General features: G+C 37.1%; 1 protein-coding gene across 8 annotated transcripts in view; it reads right to left on the bottom strand.

The window, feature by feature from the left end:
* Nucleotides 1–20450, bottom strand: part of PLS1 (plastin 1) — a 42986-nt gene that overhangs the window by 8916 nt on the left and 13620 nt on the right. For 6 of the 8 annotated variants that reach the window (XM_048314490.1, XM_048314488.1, XM_048314486.1 and 3 more), the window contains 10 exons: nt 14920–15027; nt 11408–11571; nt 10095–10224; nt 8309–8441; nt 7322–7403; nt 5851–6016; nt 5613–5755; nt 4454–4549; nt 3004–3199; nt 1304–1324 (listed from right to left, as the gene is read on the bottom strand). In XM_048314490.1, the coding sequence (XP_048170447.1) occupies nt 1304–1324; nt 3004–3199; nt 4454–4549; nt 5613–5755; nt 5851–6016; nt 7322–7403; nt 8309–8441; nt 10095–10224; nt 11408–11571; nt 14920–14989 (1201 nt within the window). In that variant the 5' untranslated portion in view covers nt 14990–15027. Of the gene's footprint in view, nt 1–1303; nt 1325–3003; nt 3200–4453; nt 4550–5612; nt 5756–5850; nt 6017–7321; nt 7404–8308; nt 8442–10094; nt 10225–11407; nt 11572–14919; nt 15028–20187; nt 20315–20450 lie in introns of all 8 variants that reach the window. The other 2 variants (XM_048314487.1, XM_048314491.1) reach the window with 2 other exon arrangements.

Raw genomic sequence — 20450 nt, 5'->3', positions numbered from 1 at the left:
GCATGCTTAACATTTTCAGGAGAATTCAAAGTAGCCAAGCAGGAGCAAGAGCATGCAAGTTGGGCAGGACCCTTTTGGAGAGTGGGAATCCAGGAACTAAACCCAGCATACAATATTTAATATGCCACTCTAAACAAATCCCTTTATCATGCAATACATTAAGTGTTCATAAGTTTTCCAGATGGCTGAGAACTGACCAATTTTTTCTCTCTATTCTTTTATTCAAAATATACCTTGTGATCCTATCAGGAGCATATCTTCTGCTGAGTGGTGCAGCAGATAGCCAAAATCATTGGAAAACTGCAGAAAGGGGGCAGAGCTACACAAAAGAGAGAGGAGCATATTTGGTAGTATCCTTTGTATTTATTGCTATCTCTTCTTTGAGATCATTACACTGTGGAACTGAGTGGAGAGTAGCCATAGGGAGGGGGTCAAGAATCCAAAAAGCTCCAAATATATCTAAGATTATCTCTGGAAGACAACAGAGTTCAAGATGCAGTTGCAGCCAAAGTTCAGCCAGCCTGAGTGGGAGTAGTTAACCCTCTCGTGGTGACAGCCATGAAGGCTGCCAGTGATCTAAGCAATAGCACAGGAATCTACACTGGAGGAAATGTGGGTGGACACAAGTTCCTCCTCTTCCTCCCCCCAAGAACTCAGCTTTCTGCATGACTTCGACTCCAAACTGCTGCCTTCCCCAAGAGCAAGAGGCTCCTTGGATCAGCAGCAACATGCAAAGGTCGTGCATTAACTGGGCTCAGGACTGCCCTCTCCACCCCACACAATAGCAAATGTTCATTTTGCTATGTCAGTATTCCTGAGGGATATGCTCTCCATATATCAGTGCACATAACCAGACATATTATCAGGGCAAATGTCAGTTTATGCACAGCATTAATCGTCTTAAACTGAAGAGGACAGCCACACCACACTCTTTGGGTGGGACAGTGCCTGAAAAGATGGAATTTATGCAGGAAAATGAAGACTTTCAGAAAGCTCTACTCACCCACACATGCCTACAGCTTGATGTCTCCGTTCATGGAAAGCCCTTACTGGCTAAACCCCCCAAAATACCTGTATGGCATTTGACTTACTGCAACTCTTGCCCCCACTTTGTATGCTGTGGGGTTTTTCCTTCTCTTTTACTTATGATGGCATATTAAAACAATAGAAAAATGTAAGAACAATGCAAAAAATCAACCAGAAAAAGGACAGAGATGATTAAACAATAGGGGCGAAAAAAAAAGAAAGAAAAATTGCAGAGTAAACACTTTTATGGAGTACAGAAAAGTACTAAATACAGTACCTACATTAGGAGGGGTCAAATCTGCATTTCATGAAGCAAAACAGGAAAGCATTATAAATTATGAATCAGATTTCAACAGACAATCTATGATGAAACTATAAAGAAATTAATGTCATTTTATATCACTAGCTTGAGAAAACATCAGTATAAACAGAGGACTTAATGGAAAATAAACATTAACAGGAAAAAAAACGTTAACATTGTCTTTGGGCTGAAGTAACTATTTTGATGGTTTAGATCTACTTGACACCATGGGAATTATTATTTGAGGGCAAAAAAGAGTCATCTACTTTTCTCTGAACAGGTAACATTGGCATGATTATCCATCTCTAAAATATATACTGCAAATAATAAGTTAAATTTGGCTGGTATTTATCATTACAAAATCATAGCGTAGCATTCAGCTGATTGTAACTTTTTAAACTGGTTTGGCCGAGACTTTGATCTCATCTAAAAGTTTCAGGAAAGTCCAGAAACTAATTCAACTGGTTTTTCCCATGCCAATGAAAATTGTTCCAAATTTAACCAAGTTTTCAGTATTTCAAATCACACCAGCAACTTTATCTTCAGAGCAGAGAAGCTGAATTGAACATATTCCGCCTTCACACAGCTCCTGTATACATTTCCAAGAGCTGACATTTCTAACAAAATTGAAGCAGAGGAAGAGCAGACCTTTCCTTCAATCATTTGTCCTGGCCAGCAGGGACTGCAGTGACTGGGGTTATTCCCCTGAAAAGGGAAGACAACGTCCTGTGCTCTGCAACCTCTATCACATCACAGCTGGCACCCAGCTGAAACTAGAAGTGCAAGAAGCCTGAAATAAGAATGGTCTGAGGGGCACAAGATTTGTGACAAGGGGATGCAGCAGTGCAGACAAATTATGAAAAAACAGGAGCAAAGGAAGATGGACTCACCTAGATGGAAAGGAAACCTGACAGGAAGAGTAAGAGGAAGGCACGAGAAGGCAGTGCAGAGGACTATGTGAACATTGCTGATGATGTCTCCCGAGTGCAGCACCCCTGATTCTCACATTCCTTTGAGATCAGTGAACAACTGTGAAATACACTGGCAGGAGCCATTTCATTATCCTAGATTAGCTGGTCCATGGCAAGGGCAACAGCCAAAGGTTGTGACCAATTATCCCTTTATCTCTAGCATTAGAGATCAGAACTGTACAGTTAAAGGCCAAATTCCCTGAAACCATAGGCTCTATACAGGCTGTTGATGCAACAGATTAATATGGGGGGCTGATACAGAAGCCTTTTTAAAAAAAAAAGTTTCCTACTTTAAAAGGCAGCTAACCAATATACACATATATCTATAAATGCACTATGTGAAAAATACTTTTAAAGACTATTACAGTTGCATAATATAGCACTGCGAAGAAAGGCTAGAATTTGTCTATCAGCTAAACTATAAACAGCATGGAAAGAAGCACAGGAAACTGAAAGGAAAGTAGGAGGACAGTTTTTGCTCCTGCAAATGAATGACAGAAGGTTATTCAGGAATAACCATTTGGTCAGGCTAACACAAGTGAACAATATACATACTAATGGGGGATTTCTACTAAGGCTTATATTGCCTGCTAGTGAGTAAACACAGGCACCAGCACACAGGGATCCTACATCACAACCTAGAAGGAATACCTAAATAGAAATCACTAATATTCTTATCTTCTGTATAGTTAGTAGGTTGAGTACCTTCTAATAAATTGAGATCATAAGATGAATTATCAGGCTTGTGCAGGGCTGGATATGTGTTAAAGAGATTTGCAACAAAAGCCAAATTGAGCTTAGGGTTGCCTGCAACCACATCAGCTGGAGTTACAAACTGTCTGCAGCCCAATTTATCTGCCTGTTGGAGCATGTATTCAGCCCTCCTCAAGTCATTTTTATCCTGAAAAGAAAAACAAACAAAAATTAATTTACAGTTAAGTCTCGTACTAGATTTTACCAAATCTTCAGGTAGGGAAATCTTTAAAAGACCCACGTCAGTTCCTCCCTCATTCTACCAATGCCTGAGTTAGCTCTCACAGCCCATGACAATTCCCCTCTTTCTTCTACTGTCCTTTACTTCTGTGGCTGTCAGCACAGCATTCCTCATGAATCACAGCAACTGCAGCCAGAAGAGCAGTGATTATATTTCCATTTCCAGGCTGTTGATTCCCATATTGCATATTCTTCTACATGTGCCAAAGGTTCATCATCACTGCTTTAAACTGATATTCTCAAGCACAGTAATTACAGATGACAACCAAAACCCTCAGTAAGAGTTTGAATGCTTCAAACTTTCTTTTTTAATATTTTTGCCTCTTAATCACTGTAAGTTGGCAAATTGTGTGTTTTGTTCATTGGTCTTTATTATTAATAAACTGATCATATGAACTGTAGGAAATTACATGGAAAAAACTAACTTCCACTCTTTTTCATTCTCAAAAAAAAAAATCCCAAACAGGAGCAAACAAGGAGTTTAAGAGAACTAAAGCATATAAGCAAACAATCTTGCACATGGGTTTCACAATTGTAACGAATAATGAGATTCTACCTTAGATTCTGATTGATATATAGGTATCTCAGGCACGCAGTTCAACTTTGGATCAAATGCACTCTCAGAATAATCCTTCCAACAAGCAGTATAAAGCAGCTTAGACAATTGTTTTCACATCCATGTCGGCTGGTTTTAGACCCTCTGTCCCTTTACAACTTATAGCTTGATGGATGCTGCACTTTCCTGCTGGTTATTGGATGGGCTCACATGTTATTTCTAAATACTATTTGGTTAAAGGAAGGATCACAAGGTTTGTCTAGTTTACTCTTTTTCCTTGTCTGAATTCCAGACAAGGAGAACTGAGCAGGATGTTGTAATATTCATGTTCGATGACCCAACTGAAAATCAACATACACTACTCCAAGTAAAACATAGCTCCAAACTTTAGACTGCAGGATGCATTATCCTGTTTTCTGCAGCACTTTACAACCTACTCAAGTTTTTGCCCATTTACGCTTTTCTAGCACTGAGGAATCTGGCTGAGTTTTTGCACACCTTAGGGAACAAAAGGGGATTCAGGGACAACCTGGTAACCAGAATGTTGGATACGTATACAGAGGTCTCAGATAATTTCAGTCTATTTTTACATTTCTGGATACTTACATGAAATCCTGTAAAGTCAATTTTAATGGGCAATTGATCAAGGTCATCTCCTTTGGGTGCAATCTGATTTAACAGATGGTAGTATGCTCTTGAATCCTAAAAGAAGCAGCGTAATATTTAAAAAAAAAAAAAAAAGAAGCAGCAAGTATTTAGCCTTTCCTAGACATTTATTGCTCTAATAGTCCAATCCAAAAGCCATAGGAGGCAAAAATACAGCACCCTAATTTCAGTGAATATGGATGAGGTCATACAGCCATTTTACTACCCTGCTTCACATGGAACTTACTCAGCCAGATTGCAGAGAAAGTGAATGTCTCCTAATTATTCTTGACAATGCTAGTTAAAAGTACTCAGCAGAATATTAACTAGACTGTTGTAATTAAGACATTCAGGGCAAATTTATGTGGTTACCCACAAAAAGGATCAATTTTGCAGTAAGAAACTACAAGAAAAAATAAACCCGTACTAGTTCTAAAAGTATTTAATACTTTTCTTAAACACCATATAATATTTTTACCATAGTAGCAGTTTTCATATAAAACCCTAGTTACAGTCTGCTTCAATAACAGCCTTCTAGGTAACATTTGAAAAGATGTAACTTGCAACTAATTGACGTCGTTTTCTCCAATGAAAGGAGGTCTAACCACCTGAGGGAATCTTCCTCCTTTGCTTTTAATTTTAAAAAGTTGCTGCGTTCTCTCATCATCTGGGCTACTAGAATGCTCGGCATGCCTTATGCAGAATGACTGAAGACAGAATTATGCAGTTCTGCCACCTGCCCCAAGGAACCTTTCAGCCCCTGCGTCAGTCAGCTGACACACCAGCAAAGCAGTGACTGGGAGTTATTAGGCAGCTAATAAGGTGGTGCAAATTGTCCTAAACAACTCTAATAGCCATCTTACAACATTAAAACTTCCCTGGATATAAGCTTATTGGAAATGTTCACTTTGCACTGTGATGTGATAATACATGGGATGAGCAACTAAATAGGATAGAAGAGATCAAAATAATGCTCTTTCAGTGTTGAAAAACACAGGATGAACCTACAGCCGAGAAAGCAGATTACTATTATATCTAAATTCTTCTGATCTAATTTTTTTCCATGCACAGTGTGTTTTAATACCATTATGTTTGATTATGAGAGCAAGTAACTACATACCTTAATGTCTTGGCTGAAGTTGCTGATTTTCTGCCACCCTGCATTGGCCAGATGGTAATTCACCCAGCGTAGCAAGAGGTCTTCTGGGGAAAGCTTCATTAATTGATCCAGCTCTTCCCCTTCATTTAGCAAGGCAATAAGAGCTAAAATCAAGTTTGAAAGAAAGGTGAAATCATTGCTATTGTGCTCTGAGCTAATTCCAAGTGGCTGACATTGCTATACCTGGCATTACTCTTACCTTCATTTCTGGAGATCTCAATATCAGCAAAAAGACCAACTTTAATGATCTGCCACAAGAGTCCTAATACCAAGTGTGGTTTTCCTTCTTGCAAATCTTGTGATCCAATATTGACAACCGTACAGCCAATGGCAGATGCTGAGTTCAGAGCCAGGTTTAGGTTTTCCTATTTGGAATATCATCATTTAACAAATTTGTGAGATTGTATTTTTTAGTAAATTTCTCCATATTAAACTTCAGAAGAAATAATGCGTTAGTTCAGTGGCTTCCAATGCAAAACTGCACTCTGGAAGTTTTTTGTGAACTACCTTGCATCTTACCAAAATTTAATGGAAAACATTATTGACAGCGTTTAGTACGGACCCACCAAAAAATTGTGGGCCACCTTCTGCAGCTTGGATTACTGAGGAATACTCTAATCAAAATACTTTTTGCAATTCGTAAGTATCAGTTACAGAAATTAAACAATACTGCTAAAAATATCAGAGGCTTGATCCTGAAAAACGTGTTCATACAGAATTCCTGCACGGAGTCCTGTGAAGGATACTACTGACATCACTGTCATCCCATCTTGAATCTTACACATTTATATAAGCAATAGTTATACTGTAATTGAATGAGAAGCATAAGGAAATCATGGCAATTCAAAACCCTGACACTCAAAGTAAACCTAGTGATTGTCAAAGATATTGACAAAGATTCCAAGAAAAAATAGCTGGCAGCTATCATAAATGTTACTATTTTCTTGTGTCACATTTTAACTATCTACAGAGACAACATAAACACATGCAGCATCATCTTTGCTGACAGATCTTCTTTAAATAAGTAGAGATTACAAAACCCACTTGGAAGATTTAGAACATAGTGTGGTTTAACTTTTCGTATTTTAACATCACAGCCTGAAATAAAACGTCTGCCATTTAACTGAGGTTTTTAATCAGCAGTTTTTTCTCATTGGGCCAGTAACTTATGGATCTATTTCCATTTCGAGACCTGTTTTCTTAAACCCAAACTAAGGTCTTAAAGACTGTTCCTGTCAAGCTTTTTCATGACTTCATACACAATTAAAAATATATCTCATCTTCTGTCCCAGTTGCTCTCCAGTATTGAAAGTGCATCATCCTTCCATAGAGTATACAGCCATGCAGACACTTTCTGCATTGCTAAAATACAACCTGACCATCCACTCAGAAGACTAAAATTATTTTCTTCAGGTACCCAGTAAAGCAAAACAAAAATAACTAATAGGGAAAGAATTAGGGAAAGCATGAAAAATCAAGTTTTTCTGTAAATCATCTAAGAAATAGGAGAATGCAGCAGAGTTTATTAGAAAATACAATCTCATGCTTTGGGATTTTTTTACTACATAGAATTTTAAAAAATTTTTTTCTCCACCAGGAGAACTGTCATTAAAACAGAAAAATATTTTTCTTTTTCATTTGTGGCAAGTTCCTATCCATGCAGTACTTACAGAAATAGTGAAAGGAGTGAGTTTTTTCTTATTAATAGCCCTTTCATCAATTGTATCTGGTTGTGAAAAGTTGATCATTTTGCTAAGGAAGGAAAGTCAAGAGTTTATTCAAACTTCAATTTCTCAGAAAATACATTATTTGACTAAAGTACTAACACTTTAAAACTAGATGTAAATATTTCTGACAAGATTAAAAAAAACCCAACCATCCTCTAACTCTCTTCTCCCCCATTAAATAATTGCACATTCATTCAGAATGCCCCAGATAATATGTTGCATTTGGCTTTTATAATTAATAGATCATATCTGTAACTGTCAAAAAAAGTTCCTGACAAGATTAGAACTGTAAACCAAAGTAATTTAAATGGTCTCTACTGAAAAACTTTGTAGTATAATCAGTGTATTTGTGCACTGCATTTCTGCAGTACCTCGTACCACATGGATCTCAATTCACATCATTACTAATATGCTAATCCCTTGTTACCATGGTGTGTAAGTACTATTAATCTACCTATAACTAACTAGAAAGTTACAGCAGACTAAAGTTAAGGGACCTACTATATGCTCTCTGTTTTGCCATGGCTTTAATTCAGAAGTCTGTTCCTTCTATCCCATGATTTAGTGACTATAATTAATAACTTTAAAAAATATTTTAAGTAGTCAAGTTTTCTAATTATTTCAACTAATGAATTTATGAACTGTTTAACTATCTCCTTTATAAACAGCCTGCACATATGTAGCACGTATAAACATGGGTCTGAAGTGGAAAACTGCTTCTATAACATATGCACAGAGTCACATAAAAAATTTGCTAAAAATCACATTTCTATGGGCAAACAGATTTTCCCCATCTTACACTTTGATTGAAATATTTAAGAGTGGAGTCTTGATGTTAAAGCCTGTCTAAAGTTTTCCAGTTCATGTCACTGTGATCAGCATTTAACTGTTGAGATTAATTTCTTTTCTTTCTCACACCCTTGGACTCACCAAAGAAGGATGCCATCTGCAAGGGATTTAAAAAGACTGGCATCTGATGGGTTCATGGGTAGGAGGTGCTTACAGTCTGGGTCATCTTGTAGAGCCTTATTTATCCAATTAACAAAAGCAACTTTTTCTTCCTCTGAAAAGAAAGCATTAAAATAATAGTTTAACATTTCCATGAACACAGACTACTAACAGCATACTTGAGTCAAAAAGGTTCATCTGCAACAAAAGCCCTTAGTTTCACACGGCTCAGTTATTAAAAAAATCAGACCAATGGGAAAGAACACAAAAAATGGTAAGTACAGATTGAGTTTCTCCCACTGCACCATCTAAGTATCTGGTGATTTTCTGAAGGATAACATAAAAATCATGGGAACATCATAGGGAAGGTATCCTCATGGCTGACTTCAAATTCAGTTTCTCAGCAATTACAAAGAAGAGGGGAAAATTTCTCCTCTGAAATATGCAATAACTCAATCCATGCACTGATGGTTTAAAACGCAGCGTTTCATACAGCCTCCTATTGGACTTCAGAGACTGGCAGACTTTTCAGACTGATCTTGACTGCTGAACTGTCTTTAGCTTTGAGAGACTTAAAAAGTTTAATATCTCAGTTTTAAATTCTCTTTCATATTCAGTGCAGAGTTTATTACTATGTATCTAAGAAAGCTTATTTGGATAACAGTCAATCAAGTCTCAGTATCCAAATTCCCAAAAAGCAGAGGTAGTATTCACCTCACCTCAAGAAGCAGCTGACTCATTACACTTCTTTCATTGTCAGTGGGAAACAACGTGAAATTCTAGAGTACACTTCACCTCATCATAAACGAGATGGTTGGTGAGGCCAGGCCAGGTGAATTGTGCTCTAGTGGGGCTCATTTCTCTCCACCGAAAATAAAACAGCATCTAAAGAATTACCTCTGATGCCCCACAGGCATCCTCTGAGATGGAGCATATGCCCTGCTTTGAGGACGTATCAGGTATAGCTGGTGCTAGAATCCTACGGAAAGAGAGGATATTGCCACCTTTGGCTAATCAAAGTGAATCTTCCTCATATATAGAATCTTAACACAATCTGGAACCACACAGATTCCAGACTTAAGTCAATCAAAAAAGTTGCAATATTGCTGATTGCAATATGATCCTAGAAGGTGGTTCACACTCTCACCAGGAGCTGCAATGCAATTAGGCACAATTACCAACTTAAATTCCATGCAGCATGGGGAGGTAGAAAGAAACAGATCAAATATTAAAAGCAACTTCTTCAGTGTGAGAGAGTCTACGCAAAAACCATGTAGGAGTGAACAATTACATAATGGCAGAGACAGCTGAGGAGACCAGTCCATCCAGAAAGAATATGTGGTGGTTTGTTAGTGGGTTTTTAGTTCATGTTAGTTAACACTGTGGAAATGAAAATAAGGATTCATTTTTTATCTGAATATAGGAATAAGAGCCCATTAGCATGGAATAAAGGCAAAAACTTGACTAGCATTACTAGAAGTATGCCAAAGGGGCCATTTTTCCCCCTTACAAGCTTTCAGCACTTTGTTTTCCTCTTCTGCTCTAACACAGATGCCTAACTTGCCTCCAAGTGCAGCATGAAACTAGAAACAACTGAACAGAGTTAATAAACTATCACCTACACTTACCTTGTCCACCTCCAGCTGCTTTTGCTGTGTTAATTTGCTTTCAGCACCAACATTTTCCAGTTAGGCTCTGTTTTCTCCGTAGTGCAAATTTAAAGAGTCTTCCTCCTTGCAAAATTTGCCTATGTTTAACTATTTCTTACCTGAATAAGAGTGCTGTGTTCCCTCACTAGATATTGCCGATGTTCCTCCAATTGCTGTGATTCCTTGCTTTTTGTTTATTGATTTTCTGAAAGATTTGCTAACATCTTTGCTTTTTAATTCCTGAATTATCTGAAATTAGAAAAATGTAGAGCATTTTGTGATTGATTGTACCTTCAAATAACTGTTAATTCATAGAAGTATTCTAGACTCAATAGTTAACCTGACTTTCTTTGATATTCACATTGACTTCTGTTCAAAAAAAACCCCAACTGTTTGGATATCTATATCTGTACTGGATATCTAACATATTATTTCTCAGTGAACACCTGTATTAAGCCATGCTATCCAAAAAAAGGACATACAAATATCTACCCAATTTTTTCACAGATATTTTGGTAAACTGAAGAACACAACTAAAGATACACACATTTTTGATGATGATAGTATATTTTTCCCACTTATTACCCCACATGCTTTGCAGTAGAAGGTTATGACATGACAGTTAAACATGCCCTTCCTTTATCAAGCTAATACCATTTTTCACCTACCTCTAATGTAAACCACATGGGATATATTGATATGTCCTAGCTCTGCCCAGATACTGCAGGGGTGTCAGACTGACAATGAAGTATAAGTAACAGACACAATTAATATCTGGAAGCAAGTATTTGAATGTTTAGAATTTCAGAAAGAAAGATCAATAACTAATTCAACAAACAACCTACTACAATTAGCAGCAGTACTCTAACTTCAAAGCAAAACATAATCATCCCCAAACACCCACAAACCAACAGCCTGGTAAGTTTTTATTTATTTTAAAATGCACCACTGAGTGATTCTCATTTAGAAAAGTCTAAAACTTTGAAATTTGTTCACTGAAAGGGAAAACTTGTACCTCACTCCCAGTAATAAACAGCCTTTAGTATAGAGATTAAGCATAGTGATAGACTAATGTTTGCACTACTAAGAGCATTCAGAGACTGGTGACTAATTGTCTGTTCTTTTGTCAGAGCAAGGGCTGGCCCAACAGTTCCTACAATATGTAGTCCTTCCCCTCGCCTTGGAGGAAACAGAAAACAAGACTGATTGCAACTACTGTTCTTTCACATGCTGCTCAAATCAGAATTGTTAAATTAAACAGGAGTGTGAAAGACAAAAATTAGAAAATAACTATATAGGATATTCTAAGTTGTCAGAGAAAACTCAAAATAATAGTTATATATAAAAATAGCTGTACCACTTAATTCAGTTTTCTATCCTAATTCTCAGCAGATATCAGACAGTAGATAAACATCCAAAGGGAATGTCTTACAGAGACAAATTCTTCAAAGTTGATTCTCCCATCCTTGTTGCTATCTGTCACTAAAATGATTTTTTCTACAATCTCCCGGACTTTGTATCCAGGCAAAGGCAGACTTGCTTCTTTAAAGAGGTCTTGAAGCTCATAATCACTGACATACCCACTGTTGTCAATATCTGTAGAATGAAAACACAAGTTGTTATACTTAAGTAAACTTATGCATACTCATTTACTATAGTATGGTAACTGTTAAGAATAAATGAAGTGTGATAAATGCAGTTCTCGGAGATTAGTATTTCTTTCTCTGATATAGGTAAGTAAGTATGAAGGAATGCTTGTGGATTAGAGGCACAACTGTCTAGGACTTGTGCCAGCTTGTTACATGCTTTCTCAGGAACTATCTTATGATCCCTTAGCACAGATATAACAATATAGCAAATTTGCAAATAGTGAAGTTTTTTTTAAGACTACCAACAAAATTATCTATAAACCTTCAAGTCAAAGGGAGATCAATTAATATATGTTTACTGCCAATATTAAACCATTTGCAATCAGTAAGCTCAAATCTGATGCATGTTGTTATTAGAAGAGCACTTCCACAAGAAAAACTACTTACACAAGAACTCTGCCTGACTACATTTTATTTCTTATCCCAGTATCTGATAGATATTTTCTGTTCTTCAAAACTTTTGATGTGGTCAGGCTTGCTTGTGAAGAGTAAGTCTGGGATGATCTGTATCTGTTTATTAAAGGTGACCTTCCTTAATCTTTTAACTGGCTCTGTTGGGAGCAATTTGAGCTGCCACCTCCACTTACACTCGGCTCCCAAGAGCATGGCAGGAACGTTCATGTACAGCAAAGTACCAAAATGCTTTTTTTCAACAAAAGGTTTGAAATTGTGGGAAGAAATTAATGGCTGTCTCATATAAAAATAAATTGAGTATAATTTGAATTATTCATGATGAATAATGCAACAGCACAGAAACAATCAAAAATACCCTTTGTACTTTCACCTTTGGCCAATCTCTTTGCAGAAAGCTGTCTTGAATTCATCCTAGTATAATAAACAATCATTTTACACACCCATGTTTTTATCCAAAGTAACACGTAAATGAATCAACCACCTTACCTGTTCCTATTTTTTTAAATCTATGCATATTTCCACATACATGGTTATATATATATTTATACAAGCAGAATTTGAGAATGTGGTTACCTGTCCCTTGGCTACATAATGGAGAGAAGTACTTTTAAAAGCAGAAAAGCTGTAGTTCATACACAATATAGACAAAGTCCAATCAGATACAAGAAATCATATCCTGCCTAAGTAAGACTGGATATAACGCCCATTGTTTTACATATTTAATGCTAATATTTTCCATGTTTGACAACAATTTTCAGTGACTTTCATGATCATATTAAAGCTCCTGAAAAATACTAGTTACTAGTATTTTCCCAGTTCTATGAATGATACATTTGTAAGAAATTTAAGAGAACATCACAATGAGTCAGAAACAGAAGATGATGTGGCCACTTTTCTGACTTGTGAAGGTGCTCCCACCTTTGGGGGTTTTTTTTTCATTTACTAGTTAAAAACATGTCCTCATACTGTGTCTAGTATCAGAACTCAGCCAATAATACCAGAGTGGATGAATGCCTCTCATTACGGAAGGGCAAGCAGAGAAACATATGGCTTTCATCTCAAGCCATAATTAATTGCTATACAGCAATTTTCTTGTAGTCCATACTACACTATGTAGCTTCTGTACAGCTTCATAAGGCAGCCACATTTCACTGCTGACAAAAGGCTAAAAACACAGGGTAAAAAAAAATCATTTTGTGTTTTTGATACTACCAGAAGTTCCCAAATCAAAACACAAACTTTTTATTTGCATATGTATTAATCCATCCACTGGCTTGCAGACATGTAAAACCACACATAATAACAGGGATGGTCTAACCAGCAGAGGACATGTTCATGAGCTCACTCAGATTACCAGCTATTTTATTTCTCTAGGTTCATCTTTCACCGAGGGTAAGTTTCCATGATGACAAGCTGAGAGTTAAATACATGCCTTCTCTCAGTTTACCGATGTAGCTGCAAGCAATTTATCCATAAAGAGATTAGAAATGTAAAAATAAAAAAAATTATAAAATCTAATGATGCTTAATTTTTATGTTTTACAGAAAGCATAAGGAAAAAAATGCTTTTCAGTGAGTAGGAGCAGTACAGACAATGCTTAAAGCAGAAATATGAAAATATGCAGGCAGGAAATGGAGAAAAAGAAGGAATACAGATGGTGAAAACCAAACGTATAGAAAAGCTGTCAGACAACACCAGTGAGTGTTTACCTATGCTAACATCTCTCAGTAAACTGATACATGTATACAGCACTCTTCTCCTTGACCTGTTATGCCAGCACCTGCAGGACATAAACTACTTGAGCTATAGATGTCCTGATGATTGTTTAATAGCAACTCATTAATTATCTTACATGGATGTATCTTACTCCCTTTTAGAATTTCTACTCTTTGTTTGGTCTTAACAACATCCTGAGTCAATGGGTTCATTGTTCCATTATTTATAGTGAAGAAAAGTGGCTTCTTTTTCTTTTTATCTTCCTGACTCTCTACTGGGCATCACGTGGTATCTGTATTGGCAGAACCTCAATAACTGCCTCTTCACTTCTCCATACTCCTCATGGTCTTAAAAATCTCTAGCATACAGCTTCCCAATAGCTTCTTTACCAAGTAAAGACTCCTAATATTTAAGACTTCTTGCCTAAAATGACCCTGTTCCCCCCATTATGACTGATTACAAACATGTTTGTTTCATTTCCTGAGCTGCACATTTACATATCACCCCTCAGAACTGCAGCGAATAAGAAATAAAGCAGACATGAACATTCACAACAGCAGTGCAATCTGGAAAAAAGGGTTAGTTGCTATATAATTTCTTACACTTTCTCTGTGCTCTGATTAATCTGTAAACATCCTGTCAAGCACACAAAACTGTACAGTTATTTATTAACATCAGCTAGATGCAAAAGATCAAAAAATCTCCAAGTTTAGTTTACTTAAAACAAAATCTTATTCAATAAATTAAAAGAGACATTATTAGTTCACCAAAGCATGAAAGTAAAGCAAAAACCAAGTAATCTAACATGAACATATATAACACCTGAAGCTTAATCAAACTTTTTTCAGAATTAAGGAGTTCAAAACACTGGATTTTGAGACCCATGATGTAATATATACAATAACACAAATAATGCAACCAACCCTGCAAGAAAATGTATCTGTTTTCAGTGCTGAAGTTGAAAGAAATTAATACACATAGTTTCCAGTGAAAGTAAGGGGCTCTATGCAAATGTCTTTTTACATTTTTTTTAGATATTACTGGCAATACAGAGGAAAAACACAGCCCTATCAAAACCAAGTGATCCATAAAGATTTCTTCCACAAATCCTAAACAGTTTTGCAGTGTTAATGGCATCCTTATGATTCCCTTATTTAAAGCATACCTATTTTGCCAAATGCTTCTCGTAGCTCCTCAAGCTCCTCCCGAGATATAGTAGTTATGTTGTTTTCCATCTTCAGACAGCAGAAGTGTTGTCCTCAATTGCTTATACCTAATAATAATAAACAGGTAAGATATTATACATATTAGTTACTGATCTATTCAACACAAGGTACCAGACCTGAATGACATGTCCGGGCCTGGCACACTTAAAACATTAAAAACAACATTTTAAAGTACATCAAATACCTAGCAATTCTTTTCACTGTAATAGTGAGTGAAAATTCACAATAGCAGCACCTGTTTACATACATTTGATGTTTTCATTTGCATACAATAAGCACTGGCCAGCAACCTACCTCCATTGCTTAAGTGGTTTTCAAGCATTAAAATCTCCTCAGACTTCAACAAACAATTTTTGGCAACATTAATTTCTAAGTGAGATACAGTATCATTGCCAAGAAGTGGTTAGTGCTGGGATCTAGTCCTGCAAAGCACTGAGCACTCCAACATTTACACAACATAAACCTCAGTGGGACATTTCCAAGTACCTTCCTACAATCTGTGGGTGAACACTGAGGAGCCTTTCCAGAGCTGCTGCAGGAGGAACCACCTCCTGAACCTTACCACTCTTCTGATACCCTGTTGTGTCCTAACACTGTCAAAGAGCTGAATGAAGGCTTTTACTGAGCAAAGATTGGAGTCTCAGTGAGAATCTTTCTCTCCTGACCTCCTTAAAAAAGCGAAACAAAACTGAAGGCACCTTCACAAGGGTTGATAAGCTCCCATGAAAGATCTTTGCCCATTTCCTCTTATCAAAGCTTTACTACAACAGGATGATTCAGATTTATTGGGAGTAATTGCAGCTTTGTAAAGAAGTCACACACAGTTGTCTCAACACACAAGTTTATATTTGTATTTGCCATTTTGCACTGTGCAGTGCCACTGGCACACACAACACAAGGCCAGGGCAGCACCACCTGTCTGCACTAAGCTCTGAGCAGCACCTGGCTGGAGAGAGCACAGTGTGCTACAGGTGGGGCTGTGCCTACCCTAAACATCCAAGTTTCATCTTTGCTTTTACTTTATAAGCCAAAAGTGGCAAAAATACACCTCACATAAATATTTTCATCAAAGTTACTCTAAACTTGCCAAAGTTTTCCTTCTGGTTTAGTGCCTTTGCTTTAGAGAAAGAAAAAATATATTCTTGGAACGACCAAGTTCACAATAAATATATTCAGATCTGCTATATGCAGCTGCTTCTTCCCCAAAAACCAAGCCTACCAACAGAACAGGACTGTTACCCATGGGACAAGACCCTAGAAGAGGAAACCTGATTTCAACAATTGGTTTTACCATTAATCATTCTGGATGCCCTTAGGAAAGACTGTACCTTTGTTTCCCACCTTCTGTGGAAAATTTTTCTTCCCTGATGCTATATAAACAGAGTTCTTAAACAACAGTGGGTTATTTTAAATAGATCTTGTCTACTTTACTTGGGTTAGTATTTTCTGTGTCTTCACTGGGACTGTTCCTGTGGGTCACACAGGATGTGGCCTTGAGTGTGGGTGGCAAGTCTTTTTCCTTCATGTCACTAGATCTTATTTAAGTACTAAAATCCTTCTTACCCATTTTGCTAAGCTTACTAACAGCATGTAGCAGTCTTCATACTCAAAACAAAAAAAAAAATTAAAATATATATTCAGAAAAAAAATAACCCTTCACACAGACATTTCTGGAAGTGCAAGTACCTTCACTGGGAACCTGATGTGGCAATTAAAGAAATAATGAACTGTGGAAAAATTGGTGAAAAAAAATAAAACATTTAAATGCAAATTACTAAGGAAATTTAAAGTACTCCAAATCTAAAAAAAAAAAAAAAAATCAAACAGATGACACTCCTCTGAAATGGCATGACAAAGCATAAGTGAAATATTTAGCTAAGCAAGTATAAGACAACAGCATTTTTGCTGGCACCATTAGTGTTTTTAACTATTTACCATTATCATGACTCAGATCTCACCAATTTCTGCAAAGTTGCATGCAATTAGTTTCACTCCTGCCCTTTTATGATTACTAATTTAGATTTGCCATCATATTCTATTTCATAAAATAGCAGTCTTTGATTTCCAAAGACGTTGATTATTTCAGTTACACAGTAGAAACATCTGTTCTTGAATGAAGCAGATAAATAAAGCTAATAACCGCTCTAAAGAGACAGCCTTAAATAGCCTATGATATCATTACAGGGTAAATTATCTGGTCAATTAAATGGCAAAACTGCTGCAATCATGGTTCGGGCATTCAGGAGAGACAGTCTGAACAGAGACAACACCTTAACTAGTCAGACATTTCAGTAGGGAAACAGGGACCTTCTGTCCAAGCTAATAAATACCATGCACACCCAAGCTCATCACCACCCAAAGATGACTCAGTGCACAGGCAATTCTGACAAGATTTAGCCTCCTTTTTTACCTATGTCTTAGAACTATGACTACCTGTTGAAAGGTATATTCATTTACAGAGAACATTTCTCTGTACTCTGAGGGCATTCATATGACACTTCGATTTTCTGTAGTCTATGCCTACATTAAACCATTTCCCGCTGCTCCAGGACAGGGAAGGTACAAACACTGTTTAATGCTGACGAAGTGCCCTTGATCCTCTTTAGTCCTTGAAAATATGCTTAATGTGAACTGACAATATTTATGTAGTCCCAGCCTGCTTTCTATGCCTGGAAGGCTTTTTCAATCTAAAGACAATTCACAGGCGTCTCCTGGAAATCATCCACATCCAACATAAGACAGATACAAATTACTGTTGGTACGATTGTGGTATTTCTTTGTGTGCAGAGGAGTATCTGTGGCTGAACAACCACAAAAGATGAAGTGAGTAGGTCAAAGAGCAGTTCTCATCACATTTTTGACCTGTTATCAAAGCTGTCAGAAAAAACAGAGCAGTTAATTGGCAATCAGGCCCAATAGTTGTCTCCATCCATGCAGGCAAGTGGCAATTTCTTTTCCAGCTCTTCATTTCAAATTCTATTTGCCTCATTTCCACATGCAGCTGCTACAGCAGTGACAATGGAGTTTAGAATGCTGACTCGAGAGCTTATTTTCTTTTGTTGCTGTTCTTTTTGTCTGGTATCAGGGACACACCTCCTCTCTCCCTGCTGCAAATACTGCCTATTGCTGCATCATTCTTAAAGCTGTTGTGTCTAATGATAGCCAAAGAGCATCATTTGCATATACAGGTTGTGCTTTTATGTCAACAACCAGCTGGTTATTACTATGTATTATCTATAATTACAAACATGAAAATTCTCCTTCTCTTATTTGGCTTTGAATCAAACCTGCTATCGATTTTAATGGAAAAAAAGTCCCCCCAAAATACAGTTTAACCTGAGGTATTCCTGGGTTAGTTATCCAGGACTCCTTAAGTCGATGTGATGAGAACAGGGTAGCTTTCAAGCACTATCAGTGTCTTTTAATCTCTCACCAGAAAAAACTAGGAGTTCCATCCAGTCTTAGTGAGAAAATAATGCATTATAAGGTATAAGACACACAAAAGGAACTCTAAAACAAGAATATGCATTGCATATTCCCTTTAGTCAGTAAGGAAAGAAGAGGAAAGGCTAATTAAAAACTGCTGAAAATATTTGCATACAATAAAGATTTGAGCACTGGAACTAACATACAGAATGTTATCTTGATATGAACACACACACAGAGATTTCTGATGTTTTCCAAGAAGATAAAACTACCCAAGTTTGTTTGTTCTGTTTATTTCTTCATTTTCCCTCCCCAGCTCAGCTTAGACTGAAAGAACTTTTTACTTACAGGACAAGATTATTCTTGTCCTTCAAATATAAAGATGATTAGGGGCCAACTGAATCGATCCTTTAACACTGTGAAAGGACAAATTGTTTAGGTGTTGCACTGGTGGTCTGTAATAAAAGAGCAGTGGAGGTTACCTTAACTTACTGAAGTTTTTATCTTATTGTGGTAAGTCTCAATCTTTATGACAAAATGAATAATCATTAGAGTTCAGCAGTGACTTTATAATTTTATTATTATTGTTTGCCCTTATATAGGATACAGAAAGATAGCTTTTCTTTCCCATATCAGTGATAAGGCTGCAGGAGACATTATTAGGAAAGAAATGCACTGTATGTTATCCAAAGTGAAAGAGGCCTTGATTGTGGAACAGTCACAGAATCACAGAATGCCAGGTTGGGAGGCACCTCAAGGATCAGCCAGTCCAACCTCTCTTGGCAAAAGCACTCTCTAGACAAGATGGTCCAGCAGTCTGCCCAGCCAAATCTTAGAAGTGTCCAATGTTGGGGAACCCACCACTACCCTGGGGAGATTATTCCAATGACTGACAGTTCTCTTTCTGAAAAATTGTCTTCTTACGACCAATTAGAATGTCCCCAGGAGCAACGTGCAGATATTGCCCCTCCTCTTTTCCATGCAACTTCTTGTAAAAGGGAGTAACCCCCCTTTAAATACTGGAACATGGTGATAAGGTCTCCCATAAACCTTCTTTTCTCAGGGCTGAGCAAACCCAGTTCTCTCGGTCTTTCCTCCTATGGCAGCTTCCTGATCATCTTTGTGGCCCTCTTCTGGACCATCTCCAGCCTGTCCACATTTCTTTGTGGCAGGAATCAAAACTGGACGCAGAATCCCAGGTGTGGCCAGCCATCTAATTAGTTCAGAAAGAACTAATCTAATACACCTGTAAAATGATGAGCACTGGGTTTTATAAAGAAAAAAGATAAAAAAATAGATCCACTCCAAATGCAGCAGAGGATGCTTGTTGATCTTAAAAATGGGAGAGCACCAAAAGGTCAAAGTAATTTGCTACATACTTATATATACCTGTGTGTATATATATAAAGATACTGCAAACATGCGGCTAATTTTTGATAGAAGAGACGGGGTATAATTATGGTATTGGTTACAGTTATTAGCAGAGTAGCACGAAGAGCAAAGTTCTTGCAATATCATACAGACAAGCTGAAGCTTCACAACCTGGAACACTCAGACAATGTTTCTCAACCTGGGCTTATAAACATGACTGGATATATTTATGATGATCAAAAGTATTTAATTACTAGAAGTTAGAGGATAACAATGAAGAAATATTATATAAACCAATAATTCATGGAATTTTCCTCAGTCTTTTACGAATGGCATTACATAGTGAACAAGGTACAACTTAAGAGGGAAAACCAGTATTTTTAACTTCGTCCAAAACTGTATGCACTGACCTCTGCTAAAGGAAGGCTAGCAAACCAGCCGCAGTGGCAATGAAATATGTATCTCATGGAAGGACTAGATGTACACTGAAATTAATTACTCACTCCATAGGAATTTATTCGACATAGTACAGTAACTCTGGTGAAAAACAGAATCAACACTTCCATTATGCCTTTAAGATAAACCTGGATGACTTATGAATAAACAGTAAAACAAGCTCAGATATCTAACTGCTAGACTGATCATGGGCCTGGTCAGAGTTCACTTAGTATGC

The sequence above is a fragment of the Corvus hawaiiensis genome, chromosome 10 (assembly GCF_020740725.1).
Source record: "Corvus hawaiiensis isolate bCorHaw1 chromosome 10, bCorHaw1.pri.cur, whole genome shotgun sequence".
Classification (NCBI taxonomy): domain Eukaryota; kingdom Metazoa; phylum Chordata; class Aves; order Passeriformes; family Corvidae; genus Corvus; species Corvus hawaiiensis.
The sequence above is the reverse complement of the archived record's forward strand: the minus strand, read 5'-3'. Positions and strand labels throughout refer to the sequence as shown.